Below are 25,992 nucleotides of genomic sequence, written 5' to 3'. Positions count from 1 at the left end.
TCCCTTCTGCAGACTAAATAAGCCTAGTTCCCTCAACCTCTCCTCATAAGTCACATGGCTCCAGCCCCCAATCATTTTTGTTGCCCTCCGCTGGACTCTCTCCAATTTGTCCACATGCTTCCTGTTGTGGGGGGGAGGGAGGGCCCCCAAAACTGGATGCAATACTCCAAATGTGGTCTCTTTAGTGCCTAATAGAGAGGAATAATCACTTCCCTCAATCTGCTGGAAATGCTCCTACTAATGCAGCCCAATACACCGTTAGTCTTCCTGGCAACAAGGGCACACTGTTGATTCATATCCAGCTTCTTGTCCACTGTAACCCCCAGATTCTTTTCTGCAGAACTGCTGCTTAGTCAGTTGGTCCCTAGTCAGTAGCGGTGCATGGGATTCTTCCATTCTAAGTGCAGGACTCTGCACTTGCTCTTGTTGAACTTCATCAGATTTCTTTGGATCAATCCTCTAATTTGTCTTGGTCACTTTGTATCCTAAGCCTATCCTCCAACGTATCTACCACTCCCCCTGGCTTAGTGTCATCCGTGAACTTGCTGAGGGTGCAATCCATTCTATCCTCCAGATCATTAATGAAGATGTTGAACAAAACCAACCCCTATGGCACTCCGCTTCATACCGGCTGCCAACTAGATATTGAGCTGTTGATCACTACCTGTTGAGCCCGATGATCTAGCCAGCTTTCCATCCACCTTATAGTCCATTCATCCAACACATACTTATTTAACTTATTGGACCCACAGTATTCTTGCCAGTATCAGGGTGATTCCTGCCAACAGAAGCTGTTCATCTAATTTCCCATTGAAAACAGAAGTCTTCCTTTTAGTTTAAGACACTGTTTGGCAGCTGTGTCAAGCTAGTAACACATTTTAAAGTGTTCTATTCTTCCTGTAGGCTGTAAGGAAACCTTACTGGGTCAAAACTGAGCTCACAGGTGATTCCAGAATTAATGAGTTTGTTGCACATGTAAAAGAGTCTAATACAAAATATTAGAATGCTAGGAATTACACCATGATAGAGACAAGGGGCCAAATTATTATTCTCAGTTACCCAGTCTACATACAGAGAAAAACATAACTGAGTTCCTGAAGATATACATACATCACTATAACAAAGTCTCCTTAACGATCATCCTAATTCTAGAAGTTAGGCCTTCCGTGTTCTGACTACGCTCTTCACGAAGAAAACCCATTTTTATCTGTTTTGTGAACTGTCACACACACTTCTGCCATATGCTGTTATATAAACAATAACAGTAAAAATGGGAGTGCTGAGGTCTACAACTTCTAAAGCCACTGAAAATGACCTTAGAACAATGTATATAGGTTGCACAAAAATGGAAAGGTTTTAAGATTGTGGACAGGCTTAGCAGTTCTCTGGCATAGGCCTTACATGCAGGCAATCTCGGGTTTGGGGCTAGACTGATTTCTTTTCAGGGGTAGAGATAGCTAAAATAAGCAAGTCTAAGATTTTCCTGAAATCACTGAACTGTGTTTAGAGACAACTGAATTTCCTCAAGACAGTGATATTTGTATTATATCAGCTTACACCTTTCAAACATCATTTTAAAAAACGGTCTTTGATACCAAATATTACCTTAATGCCTTCTAAGACTGGTGCTGTATCTTTCAAGGTCTCTGAATGCATTGTCAAATCCACACTAGCCGGTTCATGTTCAATATCCACAGCTATCTGGCTTTTCTTTACATGTACAGTAGCTGCTTCAAGATCCACTGCAGACTCCACCTCTTTCTGAATTTCAAAACCACATGCAAAAAGACATTCATTAATACAAAACAGCATCATGTTTCTCTGTTTTCAGAATCATCTGCTTAGTTAGATATAGGTTCCATGAGTAAGACACACTACACAAAAGCAGTGTGAACATCTCTGCCAGTTACAAATTTGATCAATTTCAATTACAGTATCCAAGCCCATTTCATGAAAACATGAATAAAATTATGCCTTTTAAGATATCACTTAATTCAACAATAATATTCAGTTTTCACAAGTAAGCCTAACAGTGGTATACCAAATATATTCAAATTTGCTGAATGTTAATTAGCAACAAATCCAACTGCAAAGAATATTTTATGTTAGAAAAATTTGGAAACTCTTTAAAGAAACAGAAAAAGTATCTCCCGTTGTCTCTAATTAAAGTAATAGAATCAAATATAACAGATGGAAATGACATTTTAGGTCATCTAGTCGATGCCCCTCTGCATGGAAGGATTGTTCTCTAGATTTTTTTCCCCCCTGCCTCCCATGTTTTAAGATGTCCCACATCTTCCAAATGTGCATTTTGAAGTCGTCTTTATTTGACAAAATCCAGAACGGATACACTACAAATCCCAAAGAAAACACAATGGAGTCCACAATGGGCTAAGTGTTCATGCTACTGATGATGCACTTATTTCTCAATAGCTGGAAGTTGCACTTACCATTGCAACCTGAGGGATTTCTTTGGCTTTCTCAGCAGCTTCAGACATTCTTTCCATCTCTTTTTCTTGATTTTCTATTCTAATGGCTTCTTCTTCCTGAAGGGTTGCTTCCAGCTTAGCTTTATTGTCTACTTTTTCACCCTCAACTTCTGCTGCTTTGACTTGAGCCTCTTTGGCCTAAGCAGATTGGAAGGATGGCACATGAACAAATTTCTACATTTTGAATTATATTCTTCAGATGTCTTAACCACTCAGTGAACACGTCAAACAAACAAAAATTACACTACTAGTGCAGTTCACAGATAGAATTCTGTTTATTTTGAGAAACCCACAGAGCTTTCTACTTCGATATGATTAAAGCTTTTCATTCTCTGTCTAAGATCACTAAGCAGCCGTGCAAGTCATTCCTTTTTCCTGTCCCGCATAGGAATCTTTTTCATGACAAAATTGTAAACAGGTTTTGAAAACCCATTTCTTAAAAACAGACATTTGGCAGAGCACATTTTTAGGTTAACTTTTATCTCAGTAACTTTCCCCAACAAGGTAGGCCACACACACGAGCAGATCCAGTCCCTACACTGAAGATCTTACAATCTAAGTCGAAAGCAACATCAGAAGGGTGAGGAAGAGGGATTACACTCTAAATACATACAATATGAATATAACTTAGAAGCTAATTTTGTTTAACAACTAGTCTGCCCTGCACTTTGGTCATCATAAATTTTGCCTATTTCTTGTGGTGTCATGGAAGAAAGGAGTCTTTAGAAGGGATTTAAAGGAAGGTGGTTCCATGCACAAGGGATAGAGTAGAAGCAATACAAAGATTGCTGTGGGATACATAGATGGTTACGGCTAACATTGCTAAAGCAGTGGGAGCAATGTAGTAAAAGCTACAACTGAATAAATATTTCTATAATCATATCCTTGAAACAGCACCTACAAGTCTGTTAAAAATGAATACATAGTGCTGTGTGATGGGGCGACTGCCCCATATCGGCAGACAAGGAGTTAAGAGGGCTCTGGGGAGGCTGTGTGGGAAGCAGCCAATAGGAAAGGGGCTGCAAGCGATAGCCAATCAGAGCTCAACAGGCTCATATTAGAGGAGCTTCAGGGCAGAGCAGTCCGATGTGGCCTGGAGCCTCAGGAGGGAAGGCTGTGTTTCCTACAGGCTGAGATGCCTGTAGCACCTGAGGCAGAGCTACTGCTGGCAGGGACCAGGGAGCTCTTGGTTGGCTGCTGAAAGTGGGTGTGGCAGGCCCTGAGAGCAGATGAAGAAGGCGCAAGGGCTATAGGGGGAAGTGGCCCAGGGAGATAGCAGCAGGAAGAGGAACTTGGGTGCAGAAAAAGGCTAAGATCCAAAGAGTCCCTGGGCTGCGATGTGGAGTAGTGGGTGGGTCTGGGTCCCTCCCCATCCCTGTCCCCACCACTGGGATGTGGCATGATAAGTGACTGCAGGTGCCACTGAGGAAGTGGTGGGATGAGATACTGCAGTTATCACTGGGAAAGTGGCTAGACGGCTGGGGAGCCAAACCTCCCCCTAGAAGGGGGAACGCATATTGTGACTCAGGCAGAGAGCTAAGTCAGGAAGAGGACGCTGCAGTTCCAAAAATCTGCTGGATAGCCCAACTGCGGCAAGAGTGTGATGGTGCGCAGACTGTGTACGTGGGTGTTGGCCTGTAGCTAATCCCCATATGACTAGCAGGAGGTGCCAGTCTGGTGGTGAGTAGTGTGCGCCCCAGTACATACTGTATCAGTCTTTACTAGTTGACTTAAAACTGTGAATAGCTTAGTTTTATAAAATTAACCCATCAATCAGAGAAAACAGGTAGATAAATGTGAATGTGTACAAAACCTATGTGGCGTTTAGGTAATCGTGTTTGGAAAGATATGTACCAGGTTCTGTGTGGCTGCCTTAAACAGCTAATGGTCAACTGACAGAACGATAGCTACCACTGCCAGCATACTGTAGAAATGAAAAGGCTTCAACATTATTTTCAAAAGGAAAAATCTTCTAGTCAATGAGACACATATGGCTTCCACTATCTGTGATGTCCAGGCAACAGAGGTCAAAATTGTGACTGTAGCAGCTACTATAGTGGGGACAGGGGCCACTGTAGGACTGCTACTAAAGAACTATTAGGGTTTACACAGGTAATGCAGCATCTACATTAGCACTATGGTGACAAAAGTAGTTGATTTTGGCCCTATGTCATTTGGGGAGGTGGTGATGTTGTTTTGATGCAATGGGGTGCACATGGCAGTGGGAGACAAATTCAGGTGTGGATACATGCAAAACTAAAGTCAAAACAAGACTCAGGTCAACGTAAATTTGTAGTGTAGGCAGACCTTAGCAAAGATCTATCTCAGTAAAGCCCAGGGACTTTTAAGGTCTTGTTTATGGAACAAATTGTCACTATGAAGACTAGAGATCGGGGAAAATATTGGCAAGATAATTAAAATTAAACCAAACCCAACCTGCAGGGTTTTAGAATAGGATTATTTTATCTTCCAAATCTGGTGAAATTAAAACTTTGTCTCAGGGAACCTGAAAGAGAAAAAGTTACTCCAGAGATATATTTCAGTTTTCTTACAAGTAATTGAGTCCACTAATGATGATTACAAGGTCCAAAGAGGAATTTGTGTTTTGAGAATCATGCTGATCTCCCATGCCTGATTTTCAGTGCAAGATTTTAGATATAGCATGCTCTTAAAAAAACTTCCCTAATGAAGAGCAGCAGAAGAGTCAAATTTTAGTTTCTCCTGCTCACTCCAAGACTTGCACACCAGAGATATTTCAGTTATGCTCACTCAATATGCTGCTCTTAATGGAAGAAGAAAGAATAGACAGACAGCCTGCCTTTTATTTATTTTAAACTGCAGACTGGCAGAGAAACTTGAATTTGCAGACAGACAAAAACATTTTATTAGGAAATGTTTAAGCACAAAACAATAAAGCGATAGTCAGGGTTCAAAAAGCATAGCAATACAGCATCCGGGGATGACACGCAGTGGGGGGGAATGGGGGCTGATCGAGGATCTACATTCTACAGGAGCCTGAGTGTCACAATTTGCATAACAACTCAGACTGCAGCCACCCCCACAGTAATCATCTTTAAAGTGGCAGTGAAGCCTGCAGAAGCTACATGCCTTAAGATCTTTATCTGGCTCAGTATGTTCTTTACCTCATATTGAGATGTAGTACTGCAAGTTTGGACCTACAGTTTTTTGCCAGCCATCCCTGTGAATTAAAGAGGAATGTGCAGCAGGACACATTTGACTTGAGGTTCATTCTTTGGTCAGCCCTTCAGTACATGCCAATTTTCCATGTGTGCTTTCAAGGTGTCTTAGAGCTTCCTGTTAAGGAGAATTAGGCTTCCCCCCAGGACTATGCATAATAAGGCTTCCAATTACTGCCTAGTCACTCAGACCTACAGTAATTTTCAAATGCTGCAGCTGTCTTTGATCAGCCACTCATTCAGCTAAGAAGCTAATACACTGTCCATGTAAGTACACCACAGTGGCTATACTTTTTACAGATCTGCATAGGGACAATACAAAGCTAAACACTAATAATGTGATTAATACTTGTATATACAAAATGTCTGTTTTCAGATAAATTAGTTATTGTTGAAAGACAGTACATTGATTACATAAAATAATACATACCACAATCTCTGGTAGGGTCTGGAGTGTTGTTTTAAGCTGATCAGCTGGTGAAAGTGTATCCGGAAGATACATAGCTCTGGATAAAATAAGCAATGAAGTGGGGATTTCTTGGTTCAGGTGCAGCTCTAGCCACTGTAATTCAATAGATATACCAACATAGTTATATTTTAAATCACAGAAAAATGAAAATTCCACGGCAAATTGAAAGTTGCCATTTATTTTCCAGATACCGTATAGAATAATACACACAACTGTATATAATAATTTTACATTTACCAGTTACTAGCTTATCCCAAACAAAACTAAGATATTTAGATGAAAACCGCTATATACAATAAATGCATTCTCTTGAAAGGTATATATGGGATCAAAAAGAGACAAAAGGTGGATCAGGTGTAAATCAATTTAGAACTGTTTGCCTTTGAGACCCAAAATCACAATTTATGAAAGCTCTATAATTTGAGTCTGATTAACGTATATTACTTTATACCTCAAAAAATAGTAAAAGGTTCAGTAAAGACTAATACCCAGGTTGTTTTATGTAATATACCCACACAATACAGTATCACTATTTTATGATTAAACAAGTATTGAAGTGATATTACTGGACATACCTGTTTAAGTTGTTCCCTTAGTCGTTCTTCTGTTACGCCAAGAGCTCTCATACCTCTTGCTCTACATGCTGCCTGCAGTTCTTTAACAGTCAGACTGTCAACTCCCTCGTCAGCAATCAGCTATACAAAATGTAAGATAAATACCTCACATGTAATGAATACTTAAAAATGTTAACAGGGAAACAATATACACATTATCTAGATCAGTGGTCCCCAAAACTGTGGGGCACGCCCCCCAGGGGGCACAGAGGAATGTTGGGGGGCGGGGCGCAGCGGGACCCAGGCCACCCAGCCCTGCTCTTCCCCCAGCTCCCAGACCCGAGGGGAGAAAGAGGGTGCGGGTAGATTACATTAGGAGCAAGGGGCAGGCGCAACTTAAAGTTTGAGGACCACTGAACTAAATATTTAGAATGACCACTAGGGGCTGCTGTGATAACAAAAAAATAGATGGCCAATGTTTGGAACAAGAGTTAGACAACATTACGTTGCACCTTTTTAAAGCAGAATTGTTTGAAGTTCCAGAACTGCATGGTTTTTAGGAGGGATTTTGGGTAAATATTTTAAATCAATTGTATGACATGAAGTTTACACTTATAATATTTTCCTTTTAATTCGACTTGAGCTACTCCTATTGTCACTAAGGTAGTTACAAGCACAAACCAATGAAGAAACAGCCATAAATCAAATGATTAAAATGGTATAGTGGATGTAAAGGAAATAACCTAGTGTTAATTCACACATAGCTGAACTTTCCAAATGAGTAGTCCTATCAAATTCATGCTTATCCCTTCGTCTCCATCGAGCCCTATCTGACAGATTTTAAGAACCAGAGAGGTGGATTAATGAGCTGTGGTTATAGGTGGCCCAGAGCTGTACTGCCTATATCAGTGAATTTACTAATCAGAAAAACATCATTTTTCACTGCCTAATATTCACCTGTCTCTTTAAAGGATGTTCAGGTGTGCAGCGGTAACTTCCATGTCCAGACTAGAAGTCCTTCACAAACAGGACTTGCCAACCCCAAACTCCCATAATTGAAAAGCGAGTTGAAACACGAGTGACTTTTCAGAACAAGTCAGAGCTATTGGATTTTGGCACTTATGAAAAGTGTTTAACAACATTGTGCAGATATACACTATGCAAGCTTCTCCAAACAGTTTTGTTAATGTAATCAGAACTAATATATACATTCTTAACATGAAACATTTCAGTTCTAGCCCTCTTGAACAGAGCCAGTCGTGCTAAAGTGTGTAGTGAGGAAGGTGAGCACAAATGCCTAGCAAAACACACAACGAAACCACCAAATCCATCTTGCTCCGACCACACCAAATTTGAAATTGACTCTCAATACATTTAAAGTTAGTGCACTAACCAAATGTTTCTAGCCCCAATGCTATAACCTTTTTTGTCTTATTTTTAAAGGGCCAGCACTTCTTTCCTAAACTGAGGAAGCTCATCTAATTGTAAGGCTTTTTGCTGAAGTCTACAATGAGTATTATCAAAACTAAGACAAAAATAAGTAGATGCCTAAAAAGAAAACATTTGTATATTACAGCTAGGCTTGGGAAAGTTAGATTTTTATCTGAGTTTTGGTAAATGTCTTTCACTGTACCCAGAAACCAATGAAAACATTTCCATCAAAATTTACAGATAGGTAAAATAAGAAAAAACTTCGAGAACTTAAGAGTTTGATTTAAGGATATTTACTTTGTATATTTTGACATGATGTTGACATGATGTTTGTGTTGAAATTCAAAAAGTAATAACTTTTTAACCGTTAACATCTACAGTCAGATGGTACAGATAAGCATTTATTTTTTTTAATCAAAGCATGTCTAAAACGACTTACTTTGTCATCTGCTTTCATGGACCTCAACCTCATGATCAGCTGAAAGCGCAGAAAGTTATTTGTCCCGATTGACTGAAGTTCCAACAGTTTACAGAGAGCCACCAGCTGAGGCCTAGTAAGATTGTCCAGAGTAAGCTCATCTTCAAACAGTTTAGAGAAGCGCAAGATCTCTTCATTACTAGGTCTTTCACCAGTCTCTCGGATCTAAGAAAATAAAAAAAATTCTCAAAGCAAGTTTCCTGGGTAAATATTATTTTAAATAGTAAGTATTGTACAGTTCTTAACTAAAATATTTTGTTCCAATTCGGATTATTCATGTTATCACATCATATATTCAGAGGCAGGGTTTTTTGCCTTTCATAGCAAATAAAAGGTTTTCAACAGAACAGTCTGCACTGTATCATCTGGATGGGTTGATGTACAAATAAATTAAGCATTCTGATACAGTACAGTGCTGATTAGCTAGGAATACATAAGCATATTTACTGGTTTTACTGTAGCTATACCATCTTGGGTGGTGACCTAAACATACCTCATGAGCTGAGCTTGATCAGTACTAGGACACTACATCTCCAAGAAAAACACATGTGCAACAGGAAGTGATGATGGCAACTGCTCTTTGATTAGGTATGCAGCCAATACAAAAGAATGCTAAGGAGTGCGGTGCTGCAAGAGGTACAAGAGAAGTCCTCATCTGTGATTATTAAAGATGCAACAGCATTTTTTACAACTGATAGGTTGTCTGGCATCCTGGTCAAATGCTAGTTTGCGTGATTACCTAAATTCTCCTTACAGTTGCAAACGGATACGGTATTACGCTTCACTTCCTTTCCTTGCCTATTCTGTAATATTGCTATATACTGTTCTACAGCAGAGGAGTTTGTGCTTCTGAGTGACATTATTCCTGTGAACAAACAGCAACCTGAAAATCACTTGGAATCCTCCTGGATGAAAAGGCACTATGTAATATCTATTAAATTATTAACTTCACATTTTAAACTATATACTGTAATGCCTAATGGCAGTTTTAAAGTAATTTAATTCAGTAACTGGAATAATTAGAGAAACAAAACTCTCTCAATTATTTTTTAAACTTGCCCCAAGAACACAACATGCCATGGCTGAAGATTCACCTTCATATAAGTTGTACTATTTTAAAATTTAAAAAATTATACATCATGTATTGTTTAATGCACTACCAGTGTTATGGAGGTCAAAGAACCCAAAGAGTTAATGGTTCAATATTATTTAGATCCCGTCACTTCATCACAGTACCTAATTAAATCTGAACAAAAACAGCTAATTCTTTAGAGGTATCTGAAATGTAATTTGCTGACACTGATTTTTCCTTTCTCCTCAACATTAAAAGCTGGTGCAGATAATTTCAGACCTACAAGCTTGACTTAAGAGTTTTAGGAATCCACGCTGCCTGATGACTATTATTTGAGCCAGCATCTCATGTATATACAGACCCCTAAACAAAACCTGCGCTATTGAGTTTTGTCACTGGATCATTCAGCTGGAAATCTGGAAATTTGTTCATTCTGAGAGAGGTTGATAGTTTTCCCGTCATCAGATTAACTTTTATTAAACAGAGAACACAGAAATTTGGGAGATAAGGAAGCCTGAGTGCATCAACCTCGAAAGAGTCCCTACTTTTAAGAAGCTATAAAATGAAGAGAAGATGCATTTTACAATTTGAGTACCCCTACATTAGCTTCAGAAGAAATTAGAAACACTGATCCACTACAGTAGTCTGCAAAAGGATCTTTGAAACAGAAGAGAAAATACTCCCTGTTTATAGTCTGAGTTTCAGCAGTTTTTACTGTCATCATATCTGCCCCAGGCAAAGAAAAAACTACAGCCTGTTGCTTCCGAAATTTGTTGAGGGTGCAGAAGTAGCTCTCCCAGTTCACAAATGCATTAAAGAATCAGGAACTCCCAAACCACCTATCACTTAATCAGGAGCTCCCAGAAAGACAAGCATACCATTAAAGGAGCACCTAAAATATTCGGATTTAAAAAAAAAAATGGTGTGTGTGGGGGATGGGGGTAGTCTAGCCTTTTTTATACTTTGGTATCTGCATTGTATGATGTAATGAAAGTGAGCGTGATATGAAGATTTTAATCATTAGCAGTATGAGACACACTGTAATTGTATCCACATACCCATACACACGAAAGGAATAGAGAAAGCAAGGCTTGAAAAATTCTCTTACCCATCATCACAGGGCAGTAAGAAGCTATCTCTAGGGAATATGAGGGCTCTGTGTCATCAATTTCTGCAGAAATTAACCATATTTTAAATTGCTACTAGCTTTTATGGTTGCAAAAAGTTAACCTTCCCACTGTGAATCAAAGCAGTGGCATTCTTTCAGGATCTGCAGACAGAGTTCCAGTACCCCTGCTGCTGCTCATAATTCTGCCAAGAAGCAGCAAATGGAAATTAGGAGAGTCAGTTTCATTACTCCTGTTTAGAATCTGGTGCACAACAGTGAAACTTTCAAAAGTCATGTCAATTTCCTGCTACTCAAGAAAGCTATGGACAGGAGCAAAGGAAAACACTGGAATTATTTGCAATGGAAAGGATTAAAATCAATTGAGAGAAGTAGCCCTTCTGCTCCTTCGTCCTGCCTTTTTTTCCTTCCTGTCCCCTCATCCCATCTTGTGACAGCCAGAATCTTCTGGAAAGAGACAGTATCAGACTTTCAGTGCTGTACGGAGGGATTCCGGCACCTGGGGCCAAACCTACATTTGCGTCACCCCTCACCCCATATAGTTATACCAGCAAGTCTTTTCTAGCATAGACTACAACTAAGTAGGCTGGCAAAAGTCAGTAGGTCTGCACTGATTTCTCTACCTCCTCAAAACTTAAACGTTTACCTGACTACAATTAAGTAACTTCTAGCCAGTTGACTAGAACAGAATTTACATTTCTCTCACTTTTCATAGTCCATGTCCCAGTGCTAGCCACTGTGAATAGTAATATGGAAGCTATTATGCATTCAACATTAGAATCAGCTTCATAAACAGAGGGAATGAATGACAAGGAAGATGAGATATGTGTTTTTTGAAAATTAAAATGGAAATGCATTGTATAAAGTGAAAGAGCCTCCTGAAATACTAAAGTGAGATCTCTGTACAATAAATTGTAACTGGAAAAGCAAAACTTATGCTGAACAAAAAATGTGCAGATCTCTCATATTACTCACTTACGCCCAACATAATGAATAAAGATAGGTGACCATAGTACAAGTAGCAATGAATTATACCAGAAGCTTAGATTTTCTTCACCACTGTCTATTGCTTAGGAAGATAAAATATCTAGCTATTTACTTTTTATGTTTACCTTTTGAAAGAAGGTAGAAAAATCTTTAGTAACATTTCCTTTGGCTGCTTTGTTTTTCAAGGCTATCTCTTCAATAGTGTCTTGAAGAAATTTAGCCACTTCAAGTTTCACTCTCAATTCTTTCTTCAATCTCTCCTCCTATAAAAAACAAGAGTGTGTTTATTTAAGATGTCCTTTCCAAAATTATACCCAATGAGATTACCTTCTCCCTCTCCTCCCATTTGTAAACTTTTCTCTGGAGGAGGCTCCAGAGGTTTCTCTATACCAGAGTATTTTAGATGTCATTACACCACAGCATTTGATCAGTAGTTGCCATTTAGTTTCCATCTATAACCTATTTAGGAAGGACTGAATAGGCAAAAGGGTAGGGGGAGCGGCACTCTGTCAAAAACGGCATTACCTTTTTCTGAGTCATTAACAACTAGGAAGCAAATTATCTTGAATGATATGGATCGATGGTCTAACAGAAAAAGCACAAGATGGAGTATTAGTTGGTGTCTGCTACAGAACACCAAATTACAGTAGTGAACAGGATGACTAGCTCCTTCAGTACCCATCTATAACATGTATTTAAAAAAAAAAAAAAAAAAAAAAAAAAAAAGACATGTTATCATGGGGATCTTCAAATTGAGTGACAAACTGGAGATCTCAGGCTGCCTATCCTAAACTGTCCTTGGAATTTCTAAAAGTTATAGATGACAACTTCCTAAATCAAAGAGGGTTGCATCCAATACAGGGAAATTTGAATTTAATATTAGACCTCATTTTGACAGATAAAGAGGAATTGATCACCTGGTGGGGGGTCTTTATTGTGGAGTTTGTGTGTGTTTAAGTATCAGAGAAAAAAGGAGCCCTAACAACGGTATTGATCTATTACTAAATGAAAGTGGTAAATTTGCACAAGCGATCAATAAGTATTTTAATATGGCCAAATGTAAGGTCATACATATATGAACAAAGAATACGGGTTATATTTACAGGATGGAAAAGACTGCTGGAAAGGAAGGACTCTGAAAGAGACGAGGGTCATAGATAGCCATCTGAACACTAAGCTCCCACTGCAGCACTGTGGCAAAAAGGGCTAATGTGATCCTTGCACATATAAACTGGTGAATATTTGGTAGGGAGGTTACTTTACCTATTTATTTGGCACTAATAGAACTGGAACCCTGCATCCAGTTCTGGTGTCCATAATTCAAGGAAGTTGGAAAATTGCACAGGGTTCAGAGGAGAGCCATGAGAATGATTACAGGACTGGAAGACAACTTACAGCAAGAGACTTAAAAAGTTCAATCTATTTAGTGTATAAAAGAGAAGGTTCAGGAGTGATTTCATCACAACTTATAAGTACCTACATAAGGAACAGAAATCTGATAGAGGGCTCTTCAGTCTAGCAGAAAAAAAGTATAAGAAGATCCAACGGCTAAAAGTTGAAGCTAGACACTCCAGCTAGAAATAACTGGCATTTTTTTTTTTAATACTGAGGTCAATTAACCTCTTGAACCACCATTGCAGAACCATTGGCCATTATCTTTGAAAACTCGTGGCAACTGGGGGAGGTCCCGGATGATTGGAAAAAGGCAAATATAGTGCCCATCTTCATAAAAGGGAAGGAGGAGGAACCAGAGAACTACAGGCCAGACAACCTCACCTCAGTTCCCGGAAAAATAACGGAGCACATCCTCAAGGAATCTATTTTGAGGCACTTGGAAGAGAGAAGGTGATAAGGAAGAGTCAGCATACATTCACCAAGGGCAAGCCATGCCCAACCAACCTGATTGTCTTCTATGATGAGATGACTGGCTCTACGGAGGTGTGGAAAGCGGTAGACTTGATACCTTGACTTTAGCAAAGATTTTGATACAGTCTCCCACAGCATTCTTATCAGCAAGTTAAAGAAGTATGGGTTGGATGAATGGACTGTAAGATGGACAGAAAGCTAGCTAGATCATCAGGCTCAACGGGTAGTGATCAATGGCTTGATGTCTAGCTGGCAGCTTATATCAAGCGGAATGCCTCAGTGGTCAGCGCTGGGGCCGGTTTTGTTCAACATCTTCATTAATGATTTGGAGGATGGGATGGATTGCACCCTCAGCAAGTTTGACACTAAACTGGGGGGAGTAGTAGATATGCTGGGAGGTAGGGATAGGATACAGTGACCTAAACAAATTGGAGGATGGGGCCCAAAAAAAGAAAAATTTGATAAGGTTCAACAAGGACAAGTGCAGAGTCCTGCACTTGGGACAGAAGAATCCCATGCACTGCTACAGACTGGGGACCGACGAGCTGGGCAGCAGCTCTGCAGAAAAGGAGTTGGGGATTACAGTGGACAAGAAGCTGGATATGAGTCAACAGCCCTTATTGGCAAGAAGGCCAACGGTATATTGAGCTGCATTAGTAGGAGCATTGCCAGCAGATTGAGAGAAGTGATTATTCCCCTCTATTCAACATTGGTGAGGCCACAATTGGAGTATTGTGTCCAGTTTTGGGCCCCCCACTACAGGAAGGATGTGGACAAATTGGAGAGAGTCCAGCAGAGGGCAACAAAAATTATTAGGGGCTGGAGCACAAGACTTATGAGGAGAGGCTGAGGGAACAAGGCTTGTTTAGTTTGCAGAAGAGTGAGAGGGGATTTGATAGCAGCCTTTAACTACCTGAAAGGGGGTTCCAGGGAGGATGGAGCGAAGCTGTTAGTGGTGGTAGATGACAGAACTAAGAGAAATGGTCTCAAGTTGCAGTGGGGGAAGTCTAGGTTGGATATTAGGACAAACTTTTTCACTAGGAGGGTGTTGAAGCACTGGAATGGGTTACCCAGGGAGGTGGTGGAATCTCCATCCTTAGAGGTTTTTTTAGGTGCAGCTTGACAAAGCCCTAGCTGGGATGATTTAGTTGGGGTTGGTTCTGCTTTGAGCAGGGGGTTGGACTAGATGACTTCCTGAGGTCCTTTCCAACCCTAATCATCTATGAACCTAACAAGGGGTGGATTCTCAATCACTGGAATTTTTTAAATCAAGATTGGATGTTTTTCTAAAACTTTAGTTCAAGCACAGCTGTTAGACCTGAAGCAGGAATTAGTTCAGGGAAGTCCTATGACCTGGGTTATGCAGGAGGTCAGACAACCACAAAGATCCCTTTTCTGGCCTTAAAAAAAAAAATCTATGCATTTTATGTCATGTTAGTGCTACATAAATTGTATGCATAATTCAGCTGGAATTTAATAAACTGAGGGCTTTAGTTAATGGAATAAGCCAATCTACTCTCCTCTGCATATGAGTTATGTAAGAGCCAACACTCCTTAGTGTGGCAACTCTTTCCATTAAAATGCTGATTTTGCTCCCATACCCCTGCAAAAAAAAAAAAAAGATCCACATCTTTCCTTCAGCATCCTACAGGTATGCAGAAGAGGAGGTATCCTTTAACTGAATTTCCATACTGTTGAAAGTTGCATGTTCTTACAAGTTCAATTTTCATCTTGATTTCCTGGCTTTTTAATGAATAGTTATTTAAAAAACACAACGTAAGAATTCTCACACTTATTACTGATATTTACACTTAAGCTTACCTACATCTTTAAATAGGTTTGTCTGGGAATACTATTTTACCAACTTCTGGCATAACAAAAAGTTTTTTAAAATTGTTAAAACTGAAACTAATGTTTAAAGGTACTGAGCACACTTTCGCTAGAACTATGTTAGAAATTTTAAAATATGATTCTGGCTAGCAGGATGCTAACAATATTCTGGCCAGCTTAAATAGGAATAAACTATTAAAAATCTTTTAGCAATTTGTAACCCAGGAAAATGTTAGCACCTGGCTATCAACAACAAAACACAACTTTTGCTTATGAAGTTTCAACAAAGAGCAAGTTAAAATTTCAAGTACAGTTTAGTTCTTGTTAAATATTTGACCGATTCCAAATCTATGTTGTGGTTACCTTCTTAGATTTTGTCTCAAATGTTGAAGGAAGCATATTAGGGAACAATTTAAGGGCTACTGGAAGCAGAAACTCCATGAATGGAACAACAATGAAAACTAGGAAAGGAACCAGGCGAAAGAGATCAGCACATATCCGAAGGAACTGGAAGAAAAAGTAAAGGCATTAATAAAGAACAAAATTTCACATAGCAACATTAAAAATAAAAGAATGCTTAATATAAACATCTATTACAATTGAAACCAACAAATACATGTGTTCTATGAAGAGATTTCAAACTCACAGGAATTACAGGATATGTGGAGTTGATTTGCTCCACAACATGGCTCAGCCTCACATAGGACTAACGGACACTCACCTGAATGAAATTGTGTGTAATAAGTGGTACCATGAGACCAACCAACTTGGCCTAGATGCCAGTCCTGTCCAACATTGCCTGATGTCAGAAAATCCAAGAATCTACTCCTTAAGGTGCAAGACATGCAATCACTCCAGTTTAAAGATATGTCTAATCCAAACAATCTCCTGTCTTAGGTCAAGGCACCCTATTGAACAATTCCTTCAAAACAGCCTCAATGTCACCTCCAGACAGCATATTAGCTGCAAGAACAAGCTTCAAACATAGCCAATGCCTGTCTTGTGACTGATCCAACAGCACAGCACTCTGACCTTTCACTGCATCTGTGGGCAAAGCTCAGTTGCTTCAGACATAGTGTCATCAGATGTGCTGCAAATAAGTGGGGCCTTCATGACTGTCCTTGTTCCCTCATGGACATGCTCAATGCTCTTGTGTCAGCTACTGAATGGTTAAGACATTTAGAGTAACATGCTTGATTTAAACATCTATGTTGAAGCAATCACAATAATAGGTATCTTTTTCCTGTGACATACCATACACTTGAGTTCAGTACCAGTGTTTTTACAATATTGAAAACTGGTAAAAATATTTCCAAAGCACATAATGAGCTTCAATGTCTCAATAGGATTATTAAATATTTCACTTAAGCCCTTGAAAGCAACTGAACACAGGAGATGGTCATTGTTGGTCCTCAAAGCAGCTTAACTTCCCTTTTTATTCATTTCTATTTCTGCCCTCCTCTACATGCATAAGCTACTGGAGACTGAGTAACCAAGAATAAATGAAGTGTTCTTCTCAACTCACATCATTACAGTTGTAACATTTAATTCCATTGTAAAGTGCACAACTCTTCTAAATGAATCACAGCTTTTCTGGAATGGAAAGAAACGACGTGTAATCCTCCAAATCAGGCAGATGACTCCATGACTGAATCTTGAACTACCTGAAAATAGTACATCCTCCTAACTTATGGCTCAGTTATGTAGTGTACATACACAAGTCCTTTGTGCACCAGCTGCATACCTGTTCATTTAATTTACATTAGGGAGGGAAAGCTTTTGCTTTGGCCCTTAGGTTGAAAGGCCTGTAACTTGTCTTATGTAAGCAATCTAGGTGCTTGACAATGAAGGTCAGTTTCTCAATCTATAATTAAAGGTTGAAGGCCAGGTCTACACTACTGACTTCACAAATAACTACAGATATTCTGGTCAGCAATGTGACAAGGTATGATCTCTGACCAAAATAGCTGAGCCAGCAAAACACTCTAGTGCAGACACTGCTTTTGTCTGTATAGACTGTTTCACTGGTGATGGAGGAGAGAGGTGTCTTGGAACAAGCTATAGAGCTAAAGTGCAGTTTTGCTGGTATGAGCTGCGTCCACATTAGCAGTGCTTTTGCTGGTATAGTATACCATTATAACTATTCCGGCAAAAGTCCTCCTAGACCTGACAAATCTCAACTGTAAGATCTTTTTGGAAGCAACACATGGCTCAGCAATTCTTAAAAGAGAGCCATTTTTATTCGGAGTCAGAAAACTTTATAAATCCAAATTTGAAAGTTTTGATCCAGTTTGCAGGCTCAAAAGGGACTTAATTAAAAAAATGGAAGATTAATGAATACCATAGATCTTTAGAAGTCATGAGTAAAGAAAGGAAAATACTGGAGAGAGTTAAAATTCAGATACAATACATGAGTTAATGCCTTCATTCTCTTAAAGAATGCAAAACTCAAATTTATGCTTATAATTCATTAATCTCTAGTATGTATACAAACATATACCCATATGTTTAAAGTGAAATCCAAATCTCCTATATGAAATCCAAGTATAATGGTGGAGAACTACAACCTCTCAAATTATGTGGCATCAGAACACAAGAACCCTGTACAGCTACTCTGTAGCCCCTCCTATAATCTAAGGCTGCAATAGAAGTCACCATTTGCTCTCCCCCCAATCCAACAAGCTTTATGGTCAGCAGATTCATGCCATTAATTAATACATGTTGTCTGAAGACTCAATAACTCTGCCTCCAGCCTCCTCAGAATCTATACTCGCTGCAAACAGCAGCAGCACAGAGCTTGTTTTCATGGCACCCAGGACCACAACACACAGCTTCTCTGCTTCCTGGTTCTCCTGGGCAGCAGAACTCATGTCAGTTATACCATGGCCCAACTGATCTCCACACATGATTAAATTCACTAGCCACTACAAAACTAGGGATTTTGACAGTGATTTTTGGTTTTACATGAGCAATAGTTTGATTGCTCTAGCCACGTTACTATTGCTCTTAATGTGGTCAGGTTACTAGGATAATCTGTTCATAATTGCTTCCAGGGAGGAAGGAAAGGGCAGGCAGAAATATAATTTATCTTCACACCAACTGAGAAATAAGATTTCACCAGAGACTGTCAAGATATTTAAGGTTTGATTTGAAATAACTATTATATAAACAGTGAATCTTGTACAGTTTTGTATGACCTGACAGTAAAATTTTGATCAGTCTGAAATTTTATATGAGTCAGAATTACACTAGATTTTAAGATAAATGTTTTAATTGGTGAAAGAAATAAGAACAGTTGCATTAAAAAGGGCTAAATATGTTTTAAAGGAAGTATGTGAAAAGAGTTGTCTGTCCTTTGGTTCCAATCTTATGATGATTGATCATTCAGAAGTCCAGCATTTTGCTGAAATGCAGTAATCTAATCATCGCATGTACCACAAAGTGTATTTCTTGTTGACATTCCTTCATTGACTCTAGTGCCGTATAATGGAAAAAAACACAGCTGTACTTTTAAAACTGCAATAAGTACCTTTTTGGAAGTCGGGCCTTTTATACACTGAAGTTTTTTACACCAGTGTAGCTAGCCAACTACAAACCCACTGCAGCAGTGTAAAAAAGTAACTTACACCAGTACAAAACCTCACTGTGAAACAAGGCCTTTGATGTTAGAGAAGCACATTTTACATGAAAGCTTAGACAAGGAAAAAACATGGCAAAGCACCAGATCGCCAACCCAGTGCAAGCAGCACCATTTAATCATTGCTAGACAACAGCACTTAGGTACAACTAATCCTCAGTCAGATCCTGTACTAGCTATTTAAAGACGGGACTAGTCTTTCAATAGCAATACTTCCAACTTTTTTTCCCGGTTTGCATATTTTAGCATGTCAGAAGCATGTGGTTCATTGAATAGAATACAGAATTAAAGATAACATGGCAGAACTAGAACCCATCTAACTGAAAATACAACTTTGATTACTCAGTTTCCCCTCTATCTGTGAAGTAAAGGTAATGACAATAACCAGCTTTGTTTTTATCTGTATATTTAACTATTCACACTTTGTGCGCGCTAACATTATGTATGATACATATACGCAAAGTATCACAATATAAAATTTATTTTTGTGAATCTAACAGATGGATTATACCATAGATTTAGAACATTTTGGTATACTCATCAAGAGGCTGAATTTTTTTTAAACTAGTTACAAAAAACATGCAATTATGGCAACTGAACTGAAAATTAGGTTATTTTCATATTTTGACCATATTTTGCACAAGCTTACCAAATGCACATGTGATCATGGTAGTGTATACAGTTTAGACAATAAAAACGAGAGTTCTGTGGCACTTTAAAGATTAACCAATTTAATATTTGCAGGCATAAGCTTTCGAGAGACTTCAGCTCTCTTCTTCAGATGCAGTAATACAGAAAATAGGTAACAGAGGCATCTTCTGTATTACTGCATCTGAAGAAGAGAGCTGAAGTCTCTCGAAAGCTTATGCCTGCAAATATTAAATTTGTTAGTTTTTAAAGTGCCACAGAACTCTCGTTGTTTTTGCTGTATACAGACTAACACGGCTACCCCTCTGGAACTAGTTTAGACAATGAAGACTCTGAAGCCAGCTGTGTTTTATTCTTGCTATAAAAATAAACTCACTTTTCCCCCAAGATTCTATATTACTATTTTCTCAAGAATCCCCACCCCGTCAAAAAAAAACCCTGAACTACTTACTGTCAACTAACTTGCTATAAGAAATGTTCCACTCATTGACTCTGTCAGTGCAGGCTGATAAAGGGAAAATTAGTTCAAGTTAATTAACAATTTTAAACAGATTACCCTGGGGTGATAAAGAATGTGTCTGCATTTACTCAACTGTCTTCTTTTAATTATGTCGGTTCTCAAACAGTTTATTTTGTTTTTACAGCTTCTCAACCTTTGCATATGCAAGTCATTAAAGCTCTACTTTCTTTCCCAACAATCCCAATCCATTTATTTAAAAAAAAAAAAAAAAAAAAAAAAAAAAAAATCAATTTTCTTACTGAATAAACAGGGGTTTTTTTTGCCCCCAGGAACCGAAAGCTGCTATCAAAACAGTTTTATTTCATTTGATCTATATAAAAAAATTACAAAAATATACTGATATCCTGATGGCAGAACATTCCAAGTTCACCTTCAAAAGTACTACATTCCTCTTTTGTTCATTATTTTTATATAATGTTATGCCATATGCCATCAATGTGAGAACTGGTATAACATTAAGACGACCTATTCCTAGACTTGTTTCACTTTTTGGACAAAGTATTAAAAGTCATGATATGCTAACATATTAATGTAATAGATTTTAGTAAAATGGCAAAATAAAGGTATGTATCAAGTCAATCGATCAGAATTGTAATCTTATTTTTCTTTGGTTCTGTATTTATTGCTATACAATGTGAAAATTTTTCTAGAGGTGCTTTACCTCTGCTTCTCTTGGTGAGACAAGAAAATGAGAGCCTGTAGGAAGTAATGGTTTGTGCACAAATGCCAGGGGTAAGGGAAAAAGGGGGGAAAAGACAACCAGAGAAAAAGCAGATGGCAATTGTTTGCTACCTGCTAAAAAAGGAAGGAAAGGACACTCCAGCCTAGCTTTGGCACAGAATGGGAAGGAGGCGAACATCCCGCAGTGCTGAAGGAACGGGTCCAAGACTATTTAGAAGGATTGGACATTCACAAGTCCATGGGGCCGGATGCAATGCACCCGAGGGTGCTGAGGGAGTTGGCTGAGGTGATTTCAGAGCCATTAGCTATTATCTTTGAAAGCTCGTGGCAACAGGGGGAGGTCCCTGAGGACTGGAAAAAAGCAAATATAGTGCCCATCTTCAAAAAAGGGAGGAAAGAGGATCCAGGGAACTACAGACCGGTCAGCCTCACCTCAATCCCTGGAAAAATCATGGAGCAGGTCCTTAAGGAATCCATTTTAAGGCACTTGGAGGAGAGGAAGGTGATCAGGAACAGTCAACATGGATTCACTAAGGGAAAGTCATGCCTGACCAACCTGATTGCTTTCTATGATGAGGTGACTGGCTCTGTGGATGTAGGGAAGGCGGTGGATGTGGTATACCTTGACTTTAGCAAAGCTTTTGATACTGTCTCACACAGTATTCTTATCAGCAAGTTAAAGAAGTATGGGTTGGATGAATGGACTATAAAATGGATAGAGAACTGGCTAGAGCAAAGGGCTCAACGAGTAGTGATCAATGGCTCCATCTCTAGCTGGCAACCGGTCACAAGCGGAGTTCCCCAGGGGTCGGTCCTGGGGCCGGTTTTGTTCAACATCTTTATTAATGATCTGGAGGATGGGGTAGATTGCACCCTCAGCAAGTTTGCGGATGACACTAAGCTGGGGGGAGTGGTAGATACCCTGGAGGGTAGGGATAGGATACAGAGTGACCTAAACAAACTGGAGGATTGGGCCAAAAGAAATCTAATGAGGTTCAACAAGGACAAGTGCAGAGTCCTCCACTTAGGAAGGAAGAATCCCATGCACAGCTATAGACTGGGGACCGACGAGCTGGGCAGCAGCTCTGCAGAAAAGGACCTGGGGGTAACAGTGGATAAAAAGCTGGATATGAGTCAGCAGTGTGCCCTGGTTGTCAAGAAGGCTAATGGCATATTGGGCTGCATTAGGAGGGGCATTGCCAGCAGGTCACGGGAAGTGATTATTCCCCTCTATTCGGCATTGGTGAGGCCGCATTTAGAATATTGTGTCCAGTTTTGGGCCCCCCACTACAAAAAGGATGTGGACAAGTTAGAGAGAGTGCAGCGGAGGGCAACAAAAATGATTAGGGGGCTGGAGCACAGGACTTATGAGGAGAGGCTGAGGGAACTGGGCTTGTTTAGTCTGCAAAAGAGAAGAGTGAGGGGGGATTTGATAGCGGCCTTTAACTACCTGAAAGGGGGTCCCAGGGAGGATGGGGCTAGGCTGTTCTCGGTGGTGGCAGATGACAGAACAAGGAGCAACGGTCTCAAGTTGCAGGGCGGGAGGTCTAGGTTGGACATTAGGAAAAAGTTTTTTACTAGAAGGGTGGTGAAGCACTGGAATGGGTTACCTAGGGAGGTGGTGGAATCTCCATCCTTAGAGGTTTTTAAGCTGAGGCTTGACAAAGCCCTGGTTGGGATGATATAGCTGAGGTTAGTCCTGCTTTGAGCAGGGGGTTGGACTAGATGACCTCCTGAGGTCCCTTCCAACTCTAATATTCTATGATTCTATGATTTATGGCAGCCAAATGACAAAATAAGTTTCTCTTTAAAAAAATGCAGTTCCACAGAAAAATCGCAAAGGAAGATGATACATAATGGCTAGTTATATGCTATTACTTATAAAACATTATAACCCACCAACTGGAATGTGCTGTTATTTTTGCTTGACAGCTGCCTAGACCATTACTGGGGGGTACAAAGTGTTATAACCTGCGTCTTGGTCAGTCCTGAGATCTTAAAAGGCTGGAATTCTAGCTATGGTTCTAGTATTTTCTTTTTAAACAATGATTAAATCACATTTGTGCTGGTATAAAACAGATGTGTACAATGTGTTTTTCCATAATTCATGCAATTACTGTAAAAAATTCAGCAAAAATGCTTTTCATTCTTGTTGCTGTAGGAAAGACTTGCATATAAATAGCGAAAACTGACTAAACTACACAATGGAGATGACAGTTCATAGACAGGGTGGCCTAGTGGACAGGGCAATAGACTTCGGTTTCATCTCTGGTTCTGATCCAGCTTGCTGTGTGACCTTGGGCAAGCCACCTCCCTTCCTGAGCTTCCCCATCTGTAAAAAGTGGGGATAATGATACTGAATTCCTTTGTAAAGTACTGTGAGATCTATGGATGAAAAGCACTATCATAATACCTAGCTCTTACATAAGTTAGTGAACGGAAAGATTTTATTTTTTTAACCTTTTCCAGTTGTAGTAATCTGACTGTTTTTGTGCCAACAGCAGGTAAAACTTAAAAAGTTTTAAAGGGGTGACTTCAACTTAAAGTATTCTTTTAGTACAAGTTGAAAACCCTTGGTCAATTTAATATATAAATCTTTGGTTCAGAGTTTTATGGGAAACCTTTTAAAACTCAAACACCTCATTGTCAATCAGCAATTCACAAAATCACTAATGCCCCCCATATGATCCTTACAAAAAGGATGAGTTTTCCTTTGAGCAACTTTCACAAGTTCTTGAAAACAAAACATCTTGCATACAGATATTCCAAGTTAACACTTATAAACCTTCATGGATTTGTACATGTGAAGCAAAAAACTGAAAAGAGAGAATTCCTCTTGGATTTCTAACACATACAGTAATGCAATGCCCAATTTAACTACACATGTGCCCACAGTCTAAAAAATTATTTCAGGTATTTCTGAAGTGAGTTGAAACATATGATATCTAGACTAGTTAGCTGCTTCGCTGATCTGATAGAATATTTAAAGGACATTATACCAAATATACTCTGCCCTGCTCAGGCATAATGTAACACTGCCCTCTTGTCTCTCCATAACAATAGGGGATCTATATCTTTGATTTCTGTTACTTAATGCACTTCTTTACTTTGAAGAAAACCAAAATAAGATCATCTAAGGACATTAATTGCAATAGTTGACTTAAAATATTTCTACATTCTGTATGCTGGAGAATTGTACTATATTCTGGGTCACACAATGGAACAACTATAGTTAAGTTAAATCATCTCCTTTTAGGCTACATACCAAGAACCCATCCATTTTCACTTCTTGTACTAGAAATAGTTTAAAGAAAATAAATCTAAGCTACAAGCCTGGTTTAAATTCAGAGTTGAGAACATACCTTAAAATACAAGCACAATTGGAAGCATACTTAACATCAAACTCTAAACTGTGTTAAGACTTACGCTCGTTTGAATCCTAGCTCACACAAGTAGTTCCAAATATTTTCAAATTAGCATTTATCCATTTTACACTCAGAGCATCTACTATAACAGTTCAATAGCTTGGTTTTCAAACATGATTTCTGGTAAGAAATTGGTCCCCAGTACTATATAATTAATTCTTGTACATAAAAAAATCTGAAATTATATTTTGACGATTAGTAAAAGATGGCCCATTTGTCAGAAGACATGTTTACTGTATATTGCATAAGTGCATTAAATAAATACGGATATGGAAGAAAAAAACTATTGAACAGTTGCAGCTTCTATATACATGTATGTATATTCATTTTTTATCTACGATATAGTACTTTTCCTTACATTGTTTCTTTGTACAAGAGATCTTGTCATTCATTTGTTATAATCCTCAATAAATACATTTTGCAAAAAGGAAATTAAGTAGAAAAATAAAATCACTAAATTTTAATAATGTTGATGTGGTGGCAAACTGATAAACCGCAGAAATGCTGATGCTGTATAGTTTACAGTCACAATGCTGAAGTGTCTATAGCTTTGAGGTAATTTGGTGTCTGCTCTGTTTTTCTGAAGACAACTAAACCTAAGTTTGGGAGATGCACTAAAATAAAATAATATGCATATAAATATAGATACCGTTTATGTGATATGAATAAACCTGTCTTTTTTTCAATTGGCTGCATCAGATACTGGGTAAAGTTCCCTTAACTAGGGATGCTAGAGGTAACTTCACTGATTCTAAACACAAAGAACAAAAGATAAGGAACCCACTCAATTTAACCCAGGCAAGGAGCATAATCACTCAGTCATAAATAGAATAGATTAAATATACTTATTACCTGTCTCCGTTCTCGGCGAGACAAAGTGTTGCCATGAAGTATTCGCCAGAGCATTCTTGCAGCAATTTTTGTGTCAATCCATAACAATCTAAAGCCATGATAATAGTGCTTCAGCTCATCCACAATCTTCTGTCCGAGAGATTTCTTAACAACCTCTACTGTTGGACTATATACAGGGCCTCCTTCTTCCAGCTTCTTGTTTTTATCCTTTAAAGACTTCAGTGACTTTTCCACCATGGAGTCATCATTACGGGGATGTGAAGAATGCCACCATCGTACTGGAAGGTACTGGGGCCCCAAAATGCCTAAACTTGCAAGCGGTGTCCATGAACCAGGAGAGCTCACAACTGTAAAGTACGTTCGTTCAGGTCCTTTAGTCCAACAAGTATATTGATCTTTTTTGGAGTAAATGTAAACAGGGTGGACACTAGTGCAATATTTAAAGTGTACATTCCTTAAAGAAAGAAAAAAGCATTTAAGAGATCTAGCAATAAGTGCTAAAGAAGAAAGATTGACTACATGTTTAAAATCACAATTATGAAGGTCAAAACCTGTATGTCACTATCACTTGAAAATAGTGATTATATACACGTTATAACTTACTTATAGGGTCTTTTCCTATAAAATACTTTCAAGGGAGGAAAAAAAAGTTTCAAAAGTGAGAAACAGCTTTCTAAATAGAAAGCACTTTTAGTCACTAAGTGTAGAAGTAAAACTAGACATCAGTGAG

General features: G+C 38.8%; 1 protein-coding gene across 1 annotated transcript in view; it reads right to left on the bottom strand.

Annotated features, from left to right (window-relative positions):
• Nucleotides 1-25,992, bottom strand: part of LETM1 (leucine zipper and EF-hand containing transmembrane protein 1) — a 67,828-nt gene that overhangs the window by 16,234 nt on the left and 25,602 nt on the right. Inside the window, exons 5-12 of the mRNA XM_067567719.1 lie at nt 25,263-25,716; nt 15,863-16,006; nt 11,929-12,066; nt 8,580-8,783; nt 6,731-6,850; nt 6,117-6,248; nt 2,451-2,627; nt 1,606-1,761 (exon numbers count right to left, since the gene is read on the bottom strand). Of these exons, the coding sequence (XP_067423820.1) occupies nt 1,606-1,761; nt 2,451-2,627; nt 6,117-6,248; nt 6,731-6,850; nt 8,580-8,783; nt 11,929-12,066; nt 15,863-16,006; nt 25,263-25,716 (1,525 nt within the window). The remainder of the gene's footprint in view (nt 1-1,605; nt 1,762-2,450; nt 2,628-6,116; nt 6,249-6,730; nt 6,851-8,579; nt 8,784-11,928; nt 12,067-15,862; nt 16,007-25,262; nt 25,717-25,992) is intronic.

This window comes from Emydura macquarii, unplaced genomic scaffold, assembly GCF_026122565.2.
Source record: "Emydura macquarii macquarii isolate MOO-44397 ecotype Brisbane River unplaced genomic scaffold, CSIRO-AGI_Emac_v2 contig_2795, whole genome shotgun sequence".
Lineage (NCBI taxonomy): Eukaryota > Metazoa > Chordata > Testudines > Chelidae > Emydura > Emydura macquarii.
Note: the sequence above shows the minus strand (reverse complement) of the source record. Positions and strands in the feature narration are given on the sequence as shown.